Genomic DNA, 19,254 nt, shown 5'->3' on the forward strand with positions numbered 1-19,254 from the left:
TAAAAAGTAGCGCGCCAGTATATGCAGTTTTCTATTCTATACAAATCGAACCTTGCCGTGAAAATTTGTTGTCACGAAGTCCGACAAATGCTTTTTGTGTAATGCAAAACATTTTATCGCATTATACTTCTTTTTATCACGGTCCGCCGTCACAAAGCTTATCCGCTCCCCTGCAACGTCTCTGAACATGAACACTAGAAAACCAGTTAAGCGGGTTTTGTTTTGGCGAACAGTAAGCGAATCTTATCAAAATTGAACTACTTATGACATTTTCTCGTTATGCGCCTGCTGTGGTTACTGTGATGTAGGCCGACTCCGAACAATATCTGTTCGGAGGATTTAAGTACGTTCTTTACTGTTCTGTCACATTTTTTTCCTTTATTTTGAAGGAGATAAATTACAGCGAACAGCCAAACGGTCATAAATCCTTGGCAGTACTGCGACTTTGCAGAATAAAACAAGACCCATCCACCAAATGATTTTCTTGTATTGCTCTATAGTCCAGGTTTTTTGGCTTCGGCACCGCGTGTTCCCGTTACAGGCATTTGCATCACTGATGAATGGTCTTGGAATTCCAGCTAGTCTTGCAGTTCCCTACTTACGGAGCTTCTTCCGTATTTTTTGGTGCTGACAGAGTTCACGAGTGTGATATTCAAGTCCTGCAGTGACTTTTGCAGCTCCGTCGTCCTTATTTTTCGTCAATCTTCTCCAATGAGGACTGTAACAAACATTTAACACACACTTTCGTCCGCCTTTGTAACTTACAAGGGAACTGATTTGACTCATTTTGATGGGATGTTAGGCCACAACTAGAACTTCAATGTATTTAACCAGCAAGACGCAAGAACGAAATTTTACGGGTGCTTATTTACTTTGTACGATCACAAATATTCAAGGAATCCGCCACTTAGCGACCAAGCACTTTTCATTCCCACGTAATTCTTACAGCAGGTTTCTTATTACTGTGAAAATTATCGATATTTAATGAGCCATTTATTATTTTCGTAATGTCTATAGCGAAAGAAAGAAGAAAAATTTTTCGTAGAGACTGAAAAAAAGGACACAGAAGAACTTTCAATCAGATCAGTATAGTCATTTTATTTATCTTATTTTAGTTACGTTTGTGGCAAGTATGGGGCACGGCACGAATCGCAGAAACATGGTAAACAATAATTATTGCAATATACAGCACTTGTAATGAGCCCAGAATTTTTGCGTGTTCATTGATTTTTCAGTGTATACTGAAAAACATACTTACTTTGCGTTCACAAACAGTTCTCTGCTATCACACAATCTCATGAGGTACGACACGTCCGTTGCTAAAATTACGTGGGAATAAGAAAAATTATTAGCAACGATATTCGATCCAAAGACCTTGTGCTTGTGAAACTTAGCTCTTAGTCGTTGGCATATGAAGTACTTAAATCCGAGCGACGATACAAAGTATACATGCACGTCAAAGTTTTTCCAACTCTGTTTTCTCGAAAACGGTCGAGAGTTGCGTCTTCATATTTACTTAAGTTGAAGTCATAGTCTTGTCCTGCGGATCCTGTCAGTATGAATCAAACTGGTGAGTAAGTTCTTACGGTCCCTTTGTTGGCGGATAGTATTTTTTCCGCTTTATCTGTGTGCGTTATAAATCTTCTGTACGTTTCCTCCTGAAACACCAAACATTCCCCCTATCTTGGTTATGGGAGTACCCACTATACGACCACCAGCAATTCGCCCTTGTTCGAATGCAGTCACAACTATACAGAACACTTCCTCGAGCAGGAGTGACATTTGCAACGTACTGAGGACATGGCGCAGGTACCGTTCGTGGTTAAATAAAACAGCGCAACCTCTTCCGACCAGATCACCAATGTTATGCGCTGTCGAGCTTGACAAGCGCTTGGATGGGTAACCGTCTGGGCCTGCCGAGCATTGTTGACAACATGGGTGCACTCAGCTATTGAGAGACCAATAGAGGAGCTACTCGATTGAGAAGTAGCGGCTCCGGTTACGAAAACTGACGATGGCTGGAAGAGGGGTATACTGACCACATGGCCCTCCATATCTGCATCCATTGACGACTGTCGGCTGAGGATGACGCGACGGCTGGTCGGCCTTCCGAGACCTGTTCGGACGGAGTTCAGTTTTTAGTTTATTCATTTCTCGCCGTGTTTCCATATTTTTGTCCAATCTCTGTCTCAATACGCTGTCTCCTAAGAGCTATGTTGATTGTTGGTAAGATTTTTTATTGATGAGGTGCCTGAAGATGGAACCTTGTGAAGTCATAAATAGGAGAATAAACGCAAGCTGATAAGGGAGTAAGCAGTACTGGGAGGCAGGCAGCAGGCTGGGACTCACGCGTGACGTGGTAGGCGAGGGCGGCGAGCAGCACTACGAGGACAGCAGCGCCCAGCACGGAGGCGGTGATCAGCACGGCGGGCCGGTGTCTGCGCAGCCAGCCGCGAGACAGCACCACCATCGGCGACGCCAGCGCCGCGCCTGGAAACGCCGGCAAGTCGTCACAAGGCTGTCCTCCGAGACAGGTCGCCCAGGGAGCAGGTCCGAAAACAGACGATTTTGCATTAACTGGTTTAGCGAGTATGAGAGCCTGTGGTTCCCTGACAACTAAATTTGAGACGAAGTATACAATGAATTTCATATCAATTTATCTGCTCAGTAGATTTAAGGTAGGTAACAACTAAACACTAAGCTTATTTCATTAGTATCATTATGTATTATTAATATAAATAAGGATGCAATCTGTTCACTGTTACCTGTAAGCACTCAGCAGTTATTAAATTTGCACTACTTGAGAGGGCCCCCCACGAATAAACTAGTGACCGTAGGACGATGAAACTTTGTCGAAACATCTGTAACATCGTGCAGAAGAAAAACAACAAACCACTGAAAGAAACATTTTAATTTCTACATGAGGGGCTAACATTTGTTAATCGCGTACCATCTTCACATTCCAAGTTACAAACGTTCCTCAGTGTGACGACCATCTGCGTCCCACCAGAGATAACATTTCACAACTGTTCGAAGCACTTTGCAAATGGGGACCATGAGATGTTCATCTGTCATACCACAGCCCGTGCACTGTTCGAAGATCGTACATTGTGTCCAATACTCTTACCCATGGCAACACTAACTTCAACAGTCTATGGTGCAACTGGCCGCCGGCCTCTCCCTGGAGCAATTCCCAAATTGCAGGTTAATTTGCACTTCCAACTCATGTTCAACCTCAGTGCAGAAGAAGGTCTCATTACTTTACCAGTACTTTACCGGCGTCCATACTCGCGAAGCGCATCAATACATTACTGATGTTTGCATAAAACAACTCTCCGACTAAGGTCCTGCTCACCTTGTGCAGACCCGTGTTGACTGTCTGCAGCTCTAATGCACATTGATACGGTAAATCGCTTTTTCGTCTAAAATGGCTTAACTAGTTAAAGTATAATAATAACCACCGAATACATCCTGGAATGAGGGTATCCATTCAGTCACGTAATGGAGTTAGAAAATACAAGGGTAGTTTTTAACACGACTCGTTTTGCTACAGCACACGAAATATTTTATTTATGAACACAACTTTTATGAGAAATGGAAATATGAAAATTATTTTATTTTTCTACGTAATAACCATTAATGTCCGAACACCATTTCAATTGTGGCACCAGCTTTTGGATACCGCAGTCCTAGAACTCTGCCGTCAGTCCATTTAACCAGACAGTTACAGCTGCTTTCAACGTATCATTCGCCAATCGTTGTCCACCAAGAAAGTCATCAAGTTTTGGAAAAAGAAAGTGATTGTGTTAGAGCAGAGCTGTAGGACGGGTGGTCCAGTAATTCTCACCGAAAAGTGTCAGGCTGCGCCATTGTCGTTGCTGCAAAAGAGGCCGAGCATTGTCGTGAAGCAGAATAATGGCCCTCGAGAGTAGTCCCCGCCAGTGGTTTTCAATTGTGAACCCAACCTTTAAAGAGCTTTCACAATATCTCTCAACATGTCACTTGTCTCCGCAGGAAGTGTATAAAAAAATTAAAAAGAAGACCTTTTCTGACCCAGAAGCTGTGGCCATGATTTTGTGTGTTTGCGTCTGTTTGAATTTCTTTGGTTTTGTCGCAGAATATTAATGATGCCACTCACTGGATCGTCGTCTATGAAGTATACGGAGCACTATCTTTAATCATCAATCACATCATCACTGAAGAACTCTTCACTATTCTTGCTGCAGCACTCCAGAAATAAGGATTTGGCAGTAGTTTTTGTTCGCTGTTCGCCCGCATCATTCTTGGGACCCATCTCCCATATATTTCTTGTACTGTTGTTTGTCAGTAGTAATTGCATAAGTTATTGACCTTGAAACAAAATGTTAGATCACCATTCACTTTAATTGTTGCACAAACTCCTTGACCATTAAACCATACAGTGACGGACTCACATTAATTTACTATGATTCCTGGTCCTAACAACAAATGGCATATTTGACGTGAAATACGACCGACCCAAGTCACCTCGTTTACATGAAAGGTGAGATAAGCAATATTATCTCTTCTATTAAAAGCCTCCAGTCCTGCAACGGTCTTATAGACCATCAGGCGAGAACACCTAAATCTCGTGTAGCGTGGCATCGCCGTCCAATGCTGTTGCACGAGCAGGTGCACGACGACTGACGCCGTCTAACCAGATTCACGTATAATATTCCACTTGCAGTGAGAACCAGGAACCATCGCAAAATAAAAGAGACAGTCCGTCGCTGTATGGTTGAAAGGCCAAGGAAATTGCGCAAAAATTAAAGTGACTGGCGATCTTACCTTTTACTACAGAAACTGAAATAAAGTACCTATCCTTACCTTATCTCCCGTGAGATTATTTTTTTAATAAACAAAAACTAAACATTTAATGCATTAATTTGTGTTGTAGCTCTCAGCATCTCCGTGCGCTCGAGCGCGTGACCTTGGAGCGGAATTACCGCTGCGGCGCAGTACTGCCTTTGACGTCATATGGGTGTTGACTGACTCCCGCGTCTATGTAGTTTCTTAAAAAAACTCTTTTACAGTCACAAAAACATTTTTCTTCAAACCATTGGAGTGACCAAAGAAGAAAACAATCCCAAATTTCAGAAGCTGGAGATGGTATATCGGCTCTTCAAGGACTGCTGCAATAGAAAATCCATCTCCATCAAACCGAAAATTAGGCACTACAAAAAAGCTATGAAACTGCAAGTGCTCTCCTACTTAAAGTAGGAGAAATAGAGAAAATGGAGAAGGAAAGAGTGTAGTTCTCCAAAAAATTCGAGGATTCAATGCAGATGAATATGGCAACTACAAATTAAGAAGCAACAAAGAACTATCGAAGAATTACCGAACTTTCAGACAATCGGGAGAAGGCAGTTCACCTTTCTGGAAACGTGGAAAAATAGACAAAAAATAATACATTAAGAGAATTCGAAAATTTCAGTAACGAAAAGAACAGCTGGATCAGAGATACTCAAAAACTTAGGAGGGATGAAGCTAACTGAAGCTATTCAGAACAAAAATTCTTAACCAAAATAAAAAATAAACGGTTTTCGAAAAAAAGAGAGGGAATGAAATGCTGGAAGATAAGAAGAACCACCTTATTCGAAAAAACAATATGTAAGTAATTGTTTTACATGGTCCATAGTTGGCGAGAGTAAACATGAAGCTGAAACCTAAAAAAATTAGAATGAGAAAAAACATCAAAATGATTGAAAAAACCAATGTTAGATATCATCAAATTTAACTAGCAAAAACTGCAACGTTAATACTATTATTCAATTGATGCGATCTATAACGCTGCCTACCAAAATTCAATCGTCAATTTAATCTTACATTTGTATGTGCTGTATTTTGATATAGTGGGAATGGTTACCAATGCAGATAAAGAACTTCTATTATTTCCTCTGGTACCGTGTTTAAAAAAGAAAACAAGATGCTTGTCCAGGGAATGTATCAAAATAGGCAATATACAACTGAAAACCAGCTAACGGAAATATTACACTCAGAACCTGATGATTTTTAACTTTCCGCGGACAGTGAAACGTTTAATAACTTGTTCAGCGTTACTTCGCCCTACCTGGTTCTCTAATGACAGTTCATTAAAATACCACAACAAGGGAACATAGAGCCATCATCGCCCGTGGAGGAACCGGAGTTCCTCGATTTCTTTTATTTCATTCCACTCCGCTTGTATGTTACTGTATGCGTAAAATATTGATTTTGTTAATAACCTCTTCATGCGTAATATATGGTTGGGAAAGAAGCGACAGCTCTACATTTTCGTAATTGTCTGTGCAATTTTGTTTTTATACTTTATAGTAGTTTTCATCTACATCTACATTCATACTCCGCAAGCCAATTGACGGTGTGTGGCGGAGGGCACTTTGAGTACCTCTATCTGTTCTCCCTTCTATTCCAGTCTCGTATTGTTCGTGGAAAGAAAGATTGTCGGTATGGCTCTGTGTGGGCTCTAATCTCTCTGATTTTATTCTCATGGTCTCTTCGCGAGATATATGTAGGAGGGAGCAATATACTGCTTGACTCCTCAGTGAAGGTATGTTCTCGAAACTTCAACAAAAGCCCGAACCGAGCTACTGAGTCTTCCACTGAAGTTTATCATCTCCGTCACGCTTTCGCGATTACTAAATGATCCTGTAACGAAGCGCGATGCTCTCCGTTGGATCTTCTCTATCTCTTCTATCAACCCTATCTGGTATGGATCCCACACTGCTGAGCAGTATTCAAGCAGTGGGCGAACAAGTGTACTGTAACCTACTTCCTTTGTTGTCGGACTTCATTTCCTTAGGATTCTTCCAATGAATCTCTGTCTGGCATCTGCTTTACCGACAATTAATTTTATATGGTCATTCCATTTTAGATCACTCCTAATGCCTACTCCCAGATAATTTATGGAATTAACTGCTTCCAGTTACTGACCTGCTATTTTGTAGCTAAATCATAAGGGATCTATCTTTCTCTGTATTCTCAGCACATTACACTTGTCTACATTGAGATTCAATTGCCATTCCCTGTACCATGCGTCAATTCGTTGCAGACCCTTCTGCATTTCAGTACAATTTTCCATTGTTACAACCTCTCGCCCCCCCCCCCCCCCCCCCCCCATGAACCATGGACCTTGCCGTTGGTGGGGAGGCTTGCGTGCCTCAGCGATACAGATAGCCGTACCGTAGGTGCAACCACAACGGAGGGGTATCTGTTGAGAGGCCAGACAAACGTGTGGTTCCTGAAGAGGGGCAGCAGCCTTTTCAGTAGTTGCAATGGCAACAGTCTGGATGATTGACTGATCTGGCCTTGTAACAATAACCAAAACGGCCTTGCTGTGCTGGTACTGCGAACGGCTGAAAGCAAGGGGAAACTACAGCTGTAATTTTTCCCGAAGGCATGCAGCTTTACTGTATGATTACATGATGATGGCGTCCTCTTGGGTAAAATATTCCGGAGGTAAAATAGTCCCTCATTCGGATCTCCGGGCGGGGACTACTCAAGAGGATGTCGTTATCAGGAGAAAGAAAACTGGCGTTCTACGGATCGGAGCGTGGAATGTCAGATCCCTTAATCGGGCAGGTAGGTTACAAAATTTAAAAAGGGAAATGGATAGGTTGAAGTTAGATATAGTGGGAATTAGTGAAGTTCGGTGGCAGGAGGAACAAGACTTCTGGTCAGGTGACTACAGGGTTATAAACACAAAATCAAATAGGGGTAATGCAGGAGTAGGTTTAATAATGAATAGGAAAATAGGAATGCGGGTAAGCTACTACAAACAGCATAGTAAACGCATTATTGTGGCAAAGATAGACACGAAGCCCACGCCTACTACAGTAGTACAAGTTTATGTGCCAACTAGCTCTGCAGATGACGAAGAAATTGAAGAAATGTATGATGAAATAAAAGAAATTATTCAGATTGTGAAGGGAGACGAAAATTTAATAGTCATGGGTGACTGGAATTCGAGTGTAGGAAAAGGGAGAGAAGGAAACATAGTAGGTGAATATGGATTGGGGGACAGAAATGAAAGAGGAAGCCGCCTGGTCGAATTTTGCACAGAGCGCAACATAATCATAACTAACACTTGGTTTAAGAATCATGAAAGAAGGTTGTATACATGGAAGAACCCTGGAGATACTAAAAGGTATCAGATAGATTATATAATGGTAAGACAGAGATTTAGGAACCAGGTTTTGAATTGTAAGACATTTCCAGGGGCAGATGTGGACTCTGACCACAATCTATTGGTTATGACCTGTAGATTAAAACTGAAGAAACTGCAAAAAGGTGGGAATTTAAGGAGGTGGGACCTGGATAAACTAAAAGAACCAGAGGTTGTACAGAGATTCAGGGAGAGCATAAGGGAGCAATTGACAGGAATGGGGGAAATAAATACAGTAGAAGAAGAATGGGTAGCTTTGAGGGATGAAGTAGTGAAGGCAGCAGAGGATCAAGTAGGTAAAAAGACGAGGGCTAGTAGAAATCCTTGGGTAACAGAAGAAATATTGAATTTAATTGATGAAAGGAGAAAATATAAAAATGCAGTAAGTGAAACAGGCAAAAAGGAATACAAACGTCTCAAAAATGAGATCGACAGGAAGTGCAAAATGGCTAAGCAGGGATGGCTAGAGGACAAATGTAAGGATGTAGAGGCCTATCTCACTAGGGGTAAGATAGATACCGCCTACAGGAAAATTAAAGAGACCTTTGGAGATAAGAGAACGACTTGTATGAATATCAAGAGCTCAGATGGAAACCCAGTTCTAAGCAAAGAAGGGAAAGCAGAAAGGTGGAAGGAGTATATAGAGGGTCTATACAAGGGCGATGTACTTGAGGACAATATTATGGAAATGGAAGAGGATGTAGATGAAGATGAAATGGGAGATATGATACTGCGTGAAGAGTGTGACAGAGCACTGAAAGACCTGAGTCGAAACAAGGCCCCCGGAGTAGACAATATTCCATTGGAACTACTGACGGCCGTGGGAGAGCCAGTCCTGACAAAACTCTACCATCTGGTGAGCAAGATGTATGAAACAGGCGAAATACCCTCAGACTTCAAGAAGAATATAATAATTCCAATCCCAAAGAAAGCAGGTGTTGACAGATGTGAAAATTACCGAACTATCAGCTTAATAAGTCACAGCTGCAAAATACTAACACGAATTCTTTACAGACGAATGGAAAAACTAGTAGAAGCCAACCTCGGGGAAGATCAGTTTGGATTCCGTAGAAACACTGGAACACGTGAGGCAATACTGACCTTACGACTTATCTTAGAAGAAAGATTAAGGAAAGGCAAACCTACGTTTCTAGCATTTGTAGACTTAGAGAAAGCTTTTGACAATGTTGACTGGAATACTCTCTTTCAAATTCTAAAGGTGGCAGGGGTAAAATACAGGGAGCGAAAGGCTATTTACAATTTGTACAGAAACCAGATGGCAGTTATAAGAGTCGAGGGACATGAAAGGGAAGCAGTGGTTGGGAAGGGAGTAAGACAGGGTTGTAGCCTCTCCCCGATGTTATTCAATCTGTATATTGAGCAAGCAGTAAAGGAAACAAAAGAAAAATTCGGAGTAGGTATTAAAATTCATGGAGAAGAAATAAAAACTTTGAGGTTCGCCGATGACATTGTAATTCTGTCAGAGACAGCAAAGGACTTGGAAGAGCAGTTGAATGGAATGGACAGTGTCTTGAAAGGAGGATATAAGATGAACATCAACAAAAGCAAAACAAGGATAATGGAATGTAGTCTAATTAAGTCGGGTGATGCTGAGGGAATTAGATTAGGAAATGAGGCACTTAAAGTAGTAAAGGAGTTTTGCTATTTGGGGAGCAAAATAACTGATGATGGTCGAAGTAGAGAGGATATAAAATGTAGGCTGCCAATGGCAAGGAAAGCGTTTCTGAAGAAGAGAAATTTGTTGACATCGAGTATAGATTTAAGTGTCAGAAAGTCATTTCTGAAAGTATTCGTATGGAGTGTAGCCATGTATGGAAGTGAAACATGGACGATAAATAGTTTGGACAAGAAGAGAATAGAAGCTTTCGAAATGTGGTGCTACAGAAGAATGCTGAAGATTAGATGGGTAGATCACATAACTAATGAGGAAGTATTGAATAGGATTGGGGAGAAGAGAAGTTTGTGGCACAACTTGACCAGAAGAAGGGATCGGTTGGTAGGACATGTTCTGAGGCATTAAGGGATCACCAATTTAGTATTGGAGGGCAGCGTGGAGGGTAAAAATCCTAGAGGGAGACCAAGAGATGAATACACTAAGCAGATTCAGAAGGATGTAGGTTGCAGTAGGTACTGGGAGATGAAAAAGCTTGCACAGGATAGAGTAGCATGGAGAGCTGCATCAAACCAGTCTCGGGACTGAAGACCACAACAACAACAACAACAACACAACCTCTCGATATACTACTGCATGATCCGCAAAAAGCCTCAGTGAACTTTCGATGTTATCACAATGTCATTTATATATATTGTGAACAGCAACGGTCCCACTACACTCCCCTGCGGCACAACTGAAATCACTTACTTCGGAAGACTTCTCTCCATTGAGAATGACATGCTGCGTTCTGTTATCTAGGAACTCTTCAATCACACAATTGGTATGATAGTCCATATGCTCTTACTTTGTTCAATAAACGACTGTGGGGAACTGTATCAAACGCCTTGCGGAAGTCAAGAAACACAGCATCTATCTGGGAACCCGTGTCTATGGCCCTCTCAGTCTCGTGGACTAATAGTGCAAGCTGGGTTTCACACTATAGTCTTTTTCGAAACCCATGCTGATTCCTACAGAGTAGATTTATAGTCATCAGGAAAGTCATTATACTCGAACATAATTCGTGTTCCAAAATTCTACAACTGATCGACGTTAGAGATATCTGTTCGACGTCCCTTCTTGAAAACGGGGATGACCTGTGCCGTTTTCCAATCTTTTGGAACGCTACGCTCTTCTAGAGACCTACGGTACACCGCTGCAAGAAAGGGGGCAAGTTCCTTCGCGTGAAACTCACGATAGAGTGAGGAATTTTAACAAAACACTTTTTCACTAAACGTATGTAGCGACACATCGACACAAACATCCGCCATCTTGCCAACCTTTCCGTCAATAAAAATTTGTCGCCAACAGGCCAAACACGATCTGTGCTTGACAAACACGTCAAACAGCATCGTACACGGTCAAATATTTGGCAAGCATAATTACATTTGACAAAATGTTTCATCGTTTACGTGGTCCTAAAGGCGTCACTCAGATTACATGGGACTCTGCACGTCGATGAACTTTTCAGGTGATAGTATATTCGACCACTTTCGGCTGTATCTGCCGCATTTCTTGCCATCTAGGACTTTCACAGGTGCTTAATGGTAGCCTTATTTGGTACAGCCTTACCATAATGTTGCATCAAAGGCTGATTCATTGAACTGTACTGACAGACCAATTCTAACTTCATTTCACACAGTTCTTGTTTACGAACTCCTTACATTACACAGGGTACCTCACATGAAACCGGTCTCACGCTCGAGATTCAATTAACAATGAACTAACTAAAAAAGAACAGATAACAGTAACGTTAAAAACATGTAGTTACCCGTTTACTAAATGTGCTGGAAGTGATGGTCATGACATCCAGGCCACTTCATAAGCAATTCGACCAGAGATGATTAACCGGTACGTGGTACGTGAGGCGTAACAGTTGTGTGTATAATACTAAACTTGGATCAAATGAACAAGATTCATTGCTGAACTAAATTGACACAAAACACGTTTGGCAACAGCGGTAAGCAGTTTATCACGCTGTGACACCAGACGTTACTCTTATATCGTAGTTACGAGTATTTGCACTACTGTTTGCGAAAATTTCAGGAATGATCTGTATCACTCCAAAATCGAAAAATGTGGACAACAATGGATACGTAAGTGATTAAGACTGCAGAGGGATGCAGAGGGATGCTGTGCGTGCTGGTACGACACTGGTGCGCAGTTCTACGCACGGTTGTAACCAACTGTGCTGGTTCAACGTTGAACACTACAATGGGGAGTGGACATGTGCGCTGCATTCTGCAGAGTGTGCACGGATGCCCTTTTGACGGTTTCCATTGATTGGAAACGACCAACACCTCAGAGTGGAATGGACACGCCAACACAGTCACTGGCGTGCCGAGTGGCAGAATGTAGTGTTTCGGACTTCAACTTGCCTTATTGATGGCTGTGTACGTGTTAGGTGCTACTGTTATGATCGCAATCGGCCAAACTACATTGTCGAACGGCAGAGTGAACAATAGCAGTGCGATAGTTTGAGGAGCCATTGGCTACAACGTACGATCTCGCCTCCTCCGTGTTGAGGGTAATCTGAGTATCAACTGCTGCCCCAGAGGTTTGAGTCCGAGTGACGGTGGATCACTCGGCCCGTGGGTCGATGAAGAACGCAGCAAATTGCGCGTCGACATGTGAACTGCAGGACACATGAACATCGACGTTTCGAACGCACATTGCGGTCCATGGATTCCGTTCCCGGGCCACGTCTGGCTCAGGGTCGGCAAAAATTGTGTGATTGGATTGAAGAGTTCCTAGATAACAGAATGCAGCATGTCACACTCAATGAAGAGAAGTCTTCCGAAGTAAGAGTGGTTTCAGGTGTGGCGCAGGGGAGTGTCGTAGGACCTTTGCTATTCACAATATACATAAATGACCTTCTGGATAACATCGGAAGTTTACCGAGGTTTTTTGCGGATGATGCCGTGGTATATCGAGAGGTAACAATGGAAAATTGTACTGAAATGCAGGAGGATCTGCTACGAATTGACGCATGGTGCAGGGAATGTCAATTTAATCTCAATGTAGGCAAGTGTAATGTGCTGTGAATACATATAAAGAGCCTATATCAGCTAGCTACAACTGGAGGCAGTTAATTCCATAAATTATCTGGGACCAGGCATTAGGAGTGATTTAAAATGGAATGATCATATAAAGTTGATCGTCGGTAAAGCGGATGCCAGACAGTTTCACTGGAAGAATCCTGAGGAAATGCAATCCGAAATCAAAGGAAGTAGGTTACAGTAAACTTGTTCGCCCACTGCTTGAAGATTGCTCACCAGTGTGGGATCCGTACCAGATAAGATTGATAGAAGAGATAGAGAAGATCCAACGGAGAGCAGCGCGCTTCGTTACAGGATCATTTAGTAATCGCGAAAGCGTTACGGAGATGATAGACAAACTCCAGTGGAAGACTCTGCAGGAGGGGCGCTCAGTAGCTCGGTACGGGCATTTGTCAAAGTTTCGAGAACATACGTTCACCGAAGAGTCAAGCAGTATATTGCTCCCTCCTACGTATATCTCGCGAAGAGACCATGAGGATAAAATCAGAGAGATTAGAGCCCACACAGAGCCATACCGACAATCTTTCTTTCCACCAACAATACGAGACTGGAGTAGAAGGGAGAACCGATAGAGGTACTCAGGGTACCCTCCTCCACACACAGTCAGGTGGCTTGCGGAGTGTGGATGTAGATGTAGATGAGTATCTCTCCTGCAACTAGTTCCACATGCCATATTGTACTAGGACAATGTCTGGCTGCATGAGGCGAGGAATATGCAACCTTTCTTTGAAGAACGACGAGTCCCACCGTTTCCTTGGCCTGCCGTCTTACGACCAGCTACAGTACACGCGATTTCGGCGTTGTAACGCTGAATTTGCTCAGCCAACACCACCGTGACGATCTTAGAGCATTCTTTTCATGGACAAGTGATTTGAAAGGTCTTTCAATCTTCTGTTTTATCAGCAGCTGATTTTCTTTTCGGGATAGGGATGCTATTTAGAAGATTTTCCCTCAAACTATTTCCGAACTGCAGAAACAAATATTGCGGTTCTTAGGGGTAAGCACATTACAAGAGCTGGAACGGCGTATCCAACTGAGTAAATAGTTCAGTGGAGATCAGTTTCGACATCGTTGTAGCTTAGTCATTTTCTCTTAAGATCGAGTTACTTTTTCCGCATTCTGTGTAAACAAATCAGGTAATATAATGAAGGATCACATACGGCAAACTATCGGAGATCAGTGTATACAAGGCATGGCAAAGAAACTTCCCCGTACTCGACATGTTGGAGGAAGGCGATGTAGTTACTCGAGCAAAAAGGGGGACTACTAGATTTAAACATGTCAGAGCACAAGAAACACATTTCAGTTACATGCTCAGCCCGTCATGTGGTCGTAATCATGTCGAAAACCTTTTCACATTAATCGCCTGAGTCCAAATGACAGCTCTGCCAATGCAGTGCCCTTTTATACCTTGTGTACGGAACACTACCGCCATTTGTATGTGTACATATCGCCATCCCATGACTTGTCACTTCAGTGTATACCATACATCCGTCAAACAAAATAGTTGTGCTCAGTAGTTGGAAGAAATCACAGAAGTGGCAGACAAAACTGCTGTTTAATATCCTTTACATCCCTCTGTTAACTGTTACAACTTAGTAGATGACCTCTATGTCAATGAGCATTGATTCCGAAAATATCCGAAACCAAACTCACTTTTTACGAATACCCTGAAAGCTACAAATCAAGGCAGTCAGGTAATGCATTATTTATTGACTTCTGAAAACCATTTGGCTTGGTACCACAACAGTGCTAATTATCGACGGCGTAATCGTGGGGGATATCAAGAGAACTTTGTGACTGAATTCATTATTTCTTGAAAGGAGGATACAACACATTATCTTTGGTGTAGAATCAGCAACATGTGTAACTTCAGGCATGCCCCTGGAAAGACTACTGGAATGCTTAGCGTGTACGTTGTACAGCAAAGAGCTAGCAGACAATATTAATAGTAACCTCTCACTTTTCATTGATTATGAAATTACAATGAACGGAAGTCTTAAGAAAGCTGCGGAAGTATCAGTCCGACCTCAACAAACTTTTGAAGAGATGCAAGGATTGGCAAGTTCGAGTAAATGTTACAAAAAGTAGAAGTGTGCACTTCACAAAACTTGTAAACATTTTCTCTTATGACAAGAGCAATTACACAGGCTCAGTAGTAGGTAGAAAGGTGGCAGAGATGGTCTCATACTACGAAAATTGAGTTAGTATACGAAAGAGATTGCTTTCAAAACACTGGCACGACTCTCAACCTCCACTCATAGATTACGCCTTAGGGTTGTTCCGACTTACCGACTGCTGCCTAGAAGGCAGGAAGAAGAGGAAGAGCGAACTATGATCATTGGATATGTTATCAGCCTGTCAACCACCTCTCCAGCTATTATTGCGAGTAAATGAATCCTGATGGTGCTGCTGCTTTTACATTCAAGTAGCTCCCCCACTTGGTCTCACGTGACTGAGTGAACCCGTTCCAGACCTTCCTACCACACAAAAATCAGAGTGCCACCTGGAACTGAACCGGGTCCTCCCATACCAAAAATAACGACACTATCTGTTGGGCTATGGACACAGTCCTAACACGACCAGTTTTAGAATATTGTTGACGTTTGTGGTACCCATTCGAAATCGGATTAAGAGGGTATATTGAACATATGCAAGGAAGCGCAGCACAAATGTTAACAAGTTTACTAATGGAAGGGCGCAACGGAGGTTGTTTAGTTGCTACATTCGACCGAGCCACTGGAGAGTGCTGCCCTCTCTGGAGATATTTCTACCTGAGGGGCAATGGTCGGTAGGTCGTGCCTGTAAGGGGACATGAGCGTACGCTCTCCTCGGCGACGGTAGAACAGACGTGAATGATTCTCGGTCGGTCGGCTGCCTTCAGACCGTAGCTGCGCACCATGTAAAACGGGAAATATGTACATTTTGACTTTTGAAACCTAACTGCGTATAATAAGTGATTATCTGAACTGTTGTTCACTTCACTCCGAATGGATCCGAACCATTATACAGTCATCCTAAATTCATGGTCTTCTGGTGTATTTACGCTTCACATTTTCATCTGCGGACGGTAATAGAGGTACTGAAGAAACTAAACTTGCAGGCACTTCAAGATAGACGCCAATTGTCTTCGAAAGCCTCTCTATAAAGTTTTAAGCAAAAACTGAGTCAATAATGTAGGAATATACTAAAAGCCTCTGAATTGTTTCTGTATGGACCCCGACGACAAAAAGGGACTAATGAGAGCACGCATACAGGCCTTTAATCAGCTATGCTTTCTACGTTCCATACGCTACTGGAACGGAAAGACGCACTAGTAACTGATAGAATGGGACGAAATCTCCGCCATGCAATTCATACTTGCTTGCATAGATGTGAATGTAAGAGGGTCGCTCAAGAAATCGCAACATACCGGGTGATCAAAAAGTCAGTATAAATTTGAAAACTGAATAAATCGCGGAATAATGTAGATAGAAAGGTACAAATTGACACACATGCTTGGAATGACATGGGGTTTTATTAGAACCAAAAAAATACAAAAGTTCAAAAAATGTCCGACAGATGGCGCTTCATCTGATCAGAATAGCAATAATTAGCATAACGAAGTAAGACAAAGCAAAGATGTTCTTTACAGGAAATGCTCAATATGTCCACCATCATTCCTCAACAATGGCTGAGGAATAATGTTGTTAACAGCGCTGTAAAGCATGTCCGGAGTTATGGTGAGGCATTGGCGTCGGATGTTGCCTCAGCATCCCTAGAGATGTCGGTCGATCACGATACACTTGCGACTTCAGGTAACCCCAAAGCCAGTAATCGCACGGACTGAGGTCTAGGGACCGGGGAGGCCAAGCATGACGAAAGTGGCGGCTGAGCATCACCAAACGACGCGCGCAAGAGATCTTTCATGCGTCTAGCAATTTTTTTGGTTCTAATAAAACCCCATGTCATTCCAAGCATGTGTATCAATTTTTACCCCTGTATTTACATTATTCCTTGGTTTATTAAGTTTTCAAATTTATACTGACTTTTTGATCACCCGGTATTTTCGAAGACTCAATTTTTGCTCTACATCTTTGCTAATCACGGAGGTTATAGACTCCGAATCATTTGTTTGTAGCCATCCACTGTCCAGTGACGTCGTTCTACGCACGACCTCGAATGCGTGAGTGAACTGACTGCAGAAATGTGTGGCTTGTGAGCAGCTGCTATACAACTAACTCCCTCCGCAAAGGCATTGTGCTAGCTGGATTGCCGGTAACGTTTTGTAAGTCATGAATGATTCCTCACATTGATCTCATGCGATTTTTATAACCACCATCCACTAAGTCGGTCGGTACACGACGTCGGCTGGTCTCGGTTTATCTGTGGTTGTTACATCGCGTTTCCACTTCAGTCACATCAGCAATCGTCGACTTGGGCAACTGGAGAAGGATGCAAATGTCCCTGAGGGATTTGTTACGCATGTGGCATCCAATGACCAGTCCGCGTTCGAAGTCTATGAGCTCTCCTGAAGGATCCATTTTGGCGTTAATGCTTCTCAACTGACAACGCCATACTCCCCGCCGCCTCTAATACTGGCGGGCCCGCACTAGATAGGGGCGTGCAGATACTTTACATCAAATGTTACATAGTAAAAGTGTAGTTTTACTTTTGTAGGACTTGTGGCCGCACTTCCCATCCTTTCCAACGACACCATCAGACTGGAGGAAGTTACCTGGTCGGCGGCGGCGTGGCGTGGGCGGCGGCAGCTGCGTGAGGTACGGCGGCGTTGAGAGCGGCACATTCTCCAGCTCCGGAGACGTCACTCCAGCGCCCGCGGCCAGCGCTGCGCCTGCGCCGGCGGTCGTCTTGCTGCCCTGCAACACACAGCCCGCCGTCACCACTAGAGTTGAGTAACTGGCGTCCAAGTGCACGCTTAACTATTCCCTAAAGTGCGCAATATAGCGCTCCGAAGTGAACGGCAAAAATCGCGTGTGGCTAGATGTGCCACAAAGCGTACGTCAATATGGCATGCACGACAGCAAGCTGTCACGGCGTGGACTGCTGAAAGGACATAAGCGATCTTCGCGTTCTCTGTGGCAACTGCACCACATACAGTGACACGGAAAAACACGAAACTAAAAGGTCGTTATGAGTGTAAAATGGATGAGCACGCGGAAGAAGAGGGGAGCTTTACATTTTTCGAAAATACTTAGATGATACATACTTGTTTCGAAATTGAGAATGAGTGATTATAGATTCGCACCACACCTTCTGCAACAGTTTAAATAAACATGATATTGATAACAAAAACAATTGTGTTTGGCCCGAGAAGCTATCTGCTTCTCTAAAATCCACACCATTAGTGAAGCTAACTGTCAAAAAACTATACTTTTTGTATGTTAAGGCTCACCCTCCCGACACCACTTCTCTGAGATGCAATGTCTTTCTTGACAGTACAGTGACTTCAAAGTTTTTACTTTGTTTTTAATCTCATGCAGTGTTGTTTGCGCCCTACAGTCTTCGTACAACGTACTGCATTTAATTACTTATCTTTGTTTCTGTTGTGATAATTACTTCTGATGACAAAAGAGACAGCTTCACTTCATCTTATGAACAGTAACGCTTAAGTACTCTTTGCATTAAACTGCCGTATATCTTCTGCTCGACAACACTTTCTCGGCGCTTTTTGGAAGCTAAAGTATGCATCTGTAGACGCCTTCACTGCTTCCAACAAGATGTGTGAGGAAACGCTTCGGCTTTTGACAGCAGCGTTGTGTAACATAATATACCCTTTCACGTTCAGATGTGGATTTCCATTCATTTCGATGCAATATGTTTGCAGGCAGTCTGCACAATTCCACGGACTTTTCTTGTGCGCCAAAAGAACGTCTACTACAGGCACCAAGACATCCCTGATACACTCTTGGTTTTTTGGTGGGACAAGTCTGCCGTGATGGGGTGAAGTTTCCTTAAGTGCTCCATATTGCAACGAAATTTCGCCTTGGTGGCATCTCACAGCTTGAAGACTTCTGTACGTCGTAGAGAAATTTCTTCTGCAGTTAATAATGATGCGTCGTCTGAAATAGACGAGACTAGTATACTGGTCAACAATCTTTCTGTCATTAACAATGTGAACGATTTTTAGTACATTTGTAAGTCCTGTATTCAAAATGAATTCAGTGTGTATGTAGCTCAGCTGTCTTGATATGTTACTCTCTATCGAAATGCTTGGAAACGCCGTACTTTGGTTTGAGTGGGCTTACTTATTGTACAAATGCAAATGTCTCACAAAAATAGATTAACCACTTAAAAGAAACATTTTGCAATATCCTAATTCCCTACCCGCTGTAATTCCCATT

The 19,254-nt window shown here is 42.7% G+C and overlaps 1 protein-coding gene and 1 non-coding gene across 2 annotated transcripts in view; one reads left to right on the forward strand and one right to left on the reverse strand.

Annotated features, from left to right (window-relative positions):
* Positions 1 to 18,716, reverse strand: part of LOC126456043 (uncharacterized) — a 197,074-nt gene extending 178,358 nt beyond the window's left edge. Inside the window, exons 1-3 of the mRNA XM_050091797.1 lie at positions 18,693 to 18,716; positions 17,562 to 17,769; positions 2,350 to 2,490 (exon numbers count right to left, since the gene is read on the reverse strand). Of these exons, the coding sequence (XP_049947754.1) occupies positions 2,350 to 2,490; positions 17,562 to 17,769; positions 18,693 to 18,716 (373 nt within the window). The remainder of the gene's footprint in view (positions 1 to 2,349; positions 2,491 to 17,561; positions 17,770 to 18,692) is intronic.
* LOC126458682 (5.8S ribosomal RNA) lies at positions 12,416 to 12,570 on the forward strand. Its single transcript, XR_007585676.1, has one exon. It is a non-coding gene; the product is annotated as a 5.8S ribosomal RNA (ribosomal RNA).
* Positions 18,717 to 19,254: the final 538 nt, after the last annotated feature.

Source organism: Schistocerca serialis, chromosome 2, assembly GCF_023864345.2.
Source record: "Schistocerca serialis cubense isolate TAMUIC-IGC-003099 chromosome 2, iqSchSeri2.2, whole genome shotgun sequence".
NCBI classification, from domain to species: domain Eukaryota; kingdom Metazoa; phylum Arthropoda; class Insecta; order Orthoptera; family Acrididae; genus Schistocerca; species Schistocerca serialis.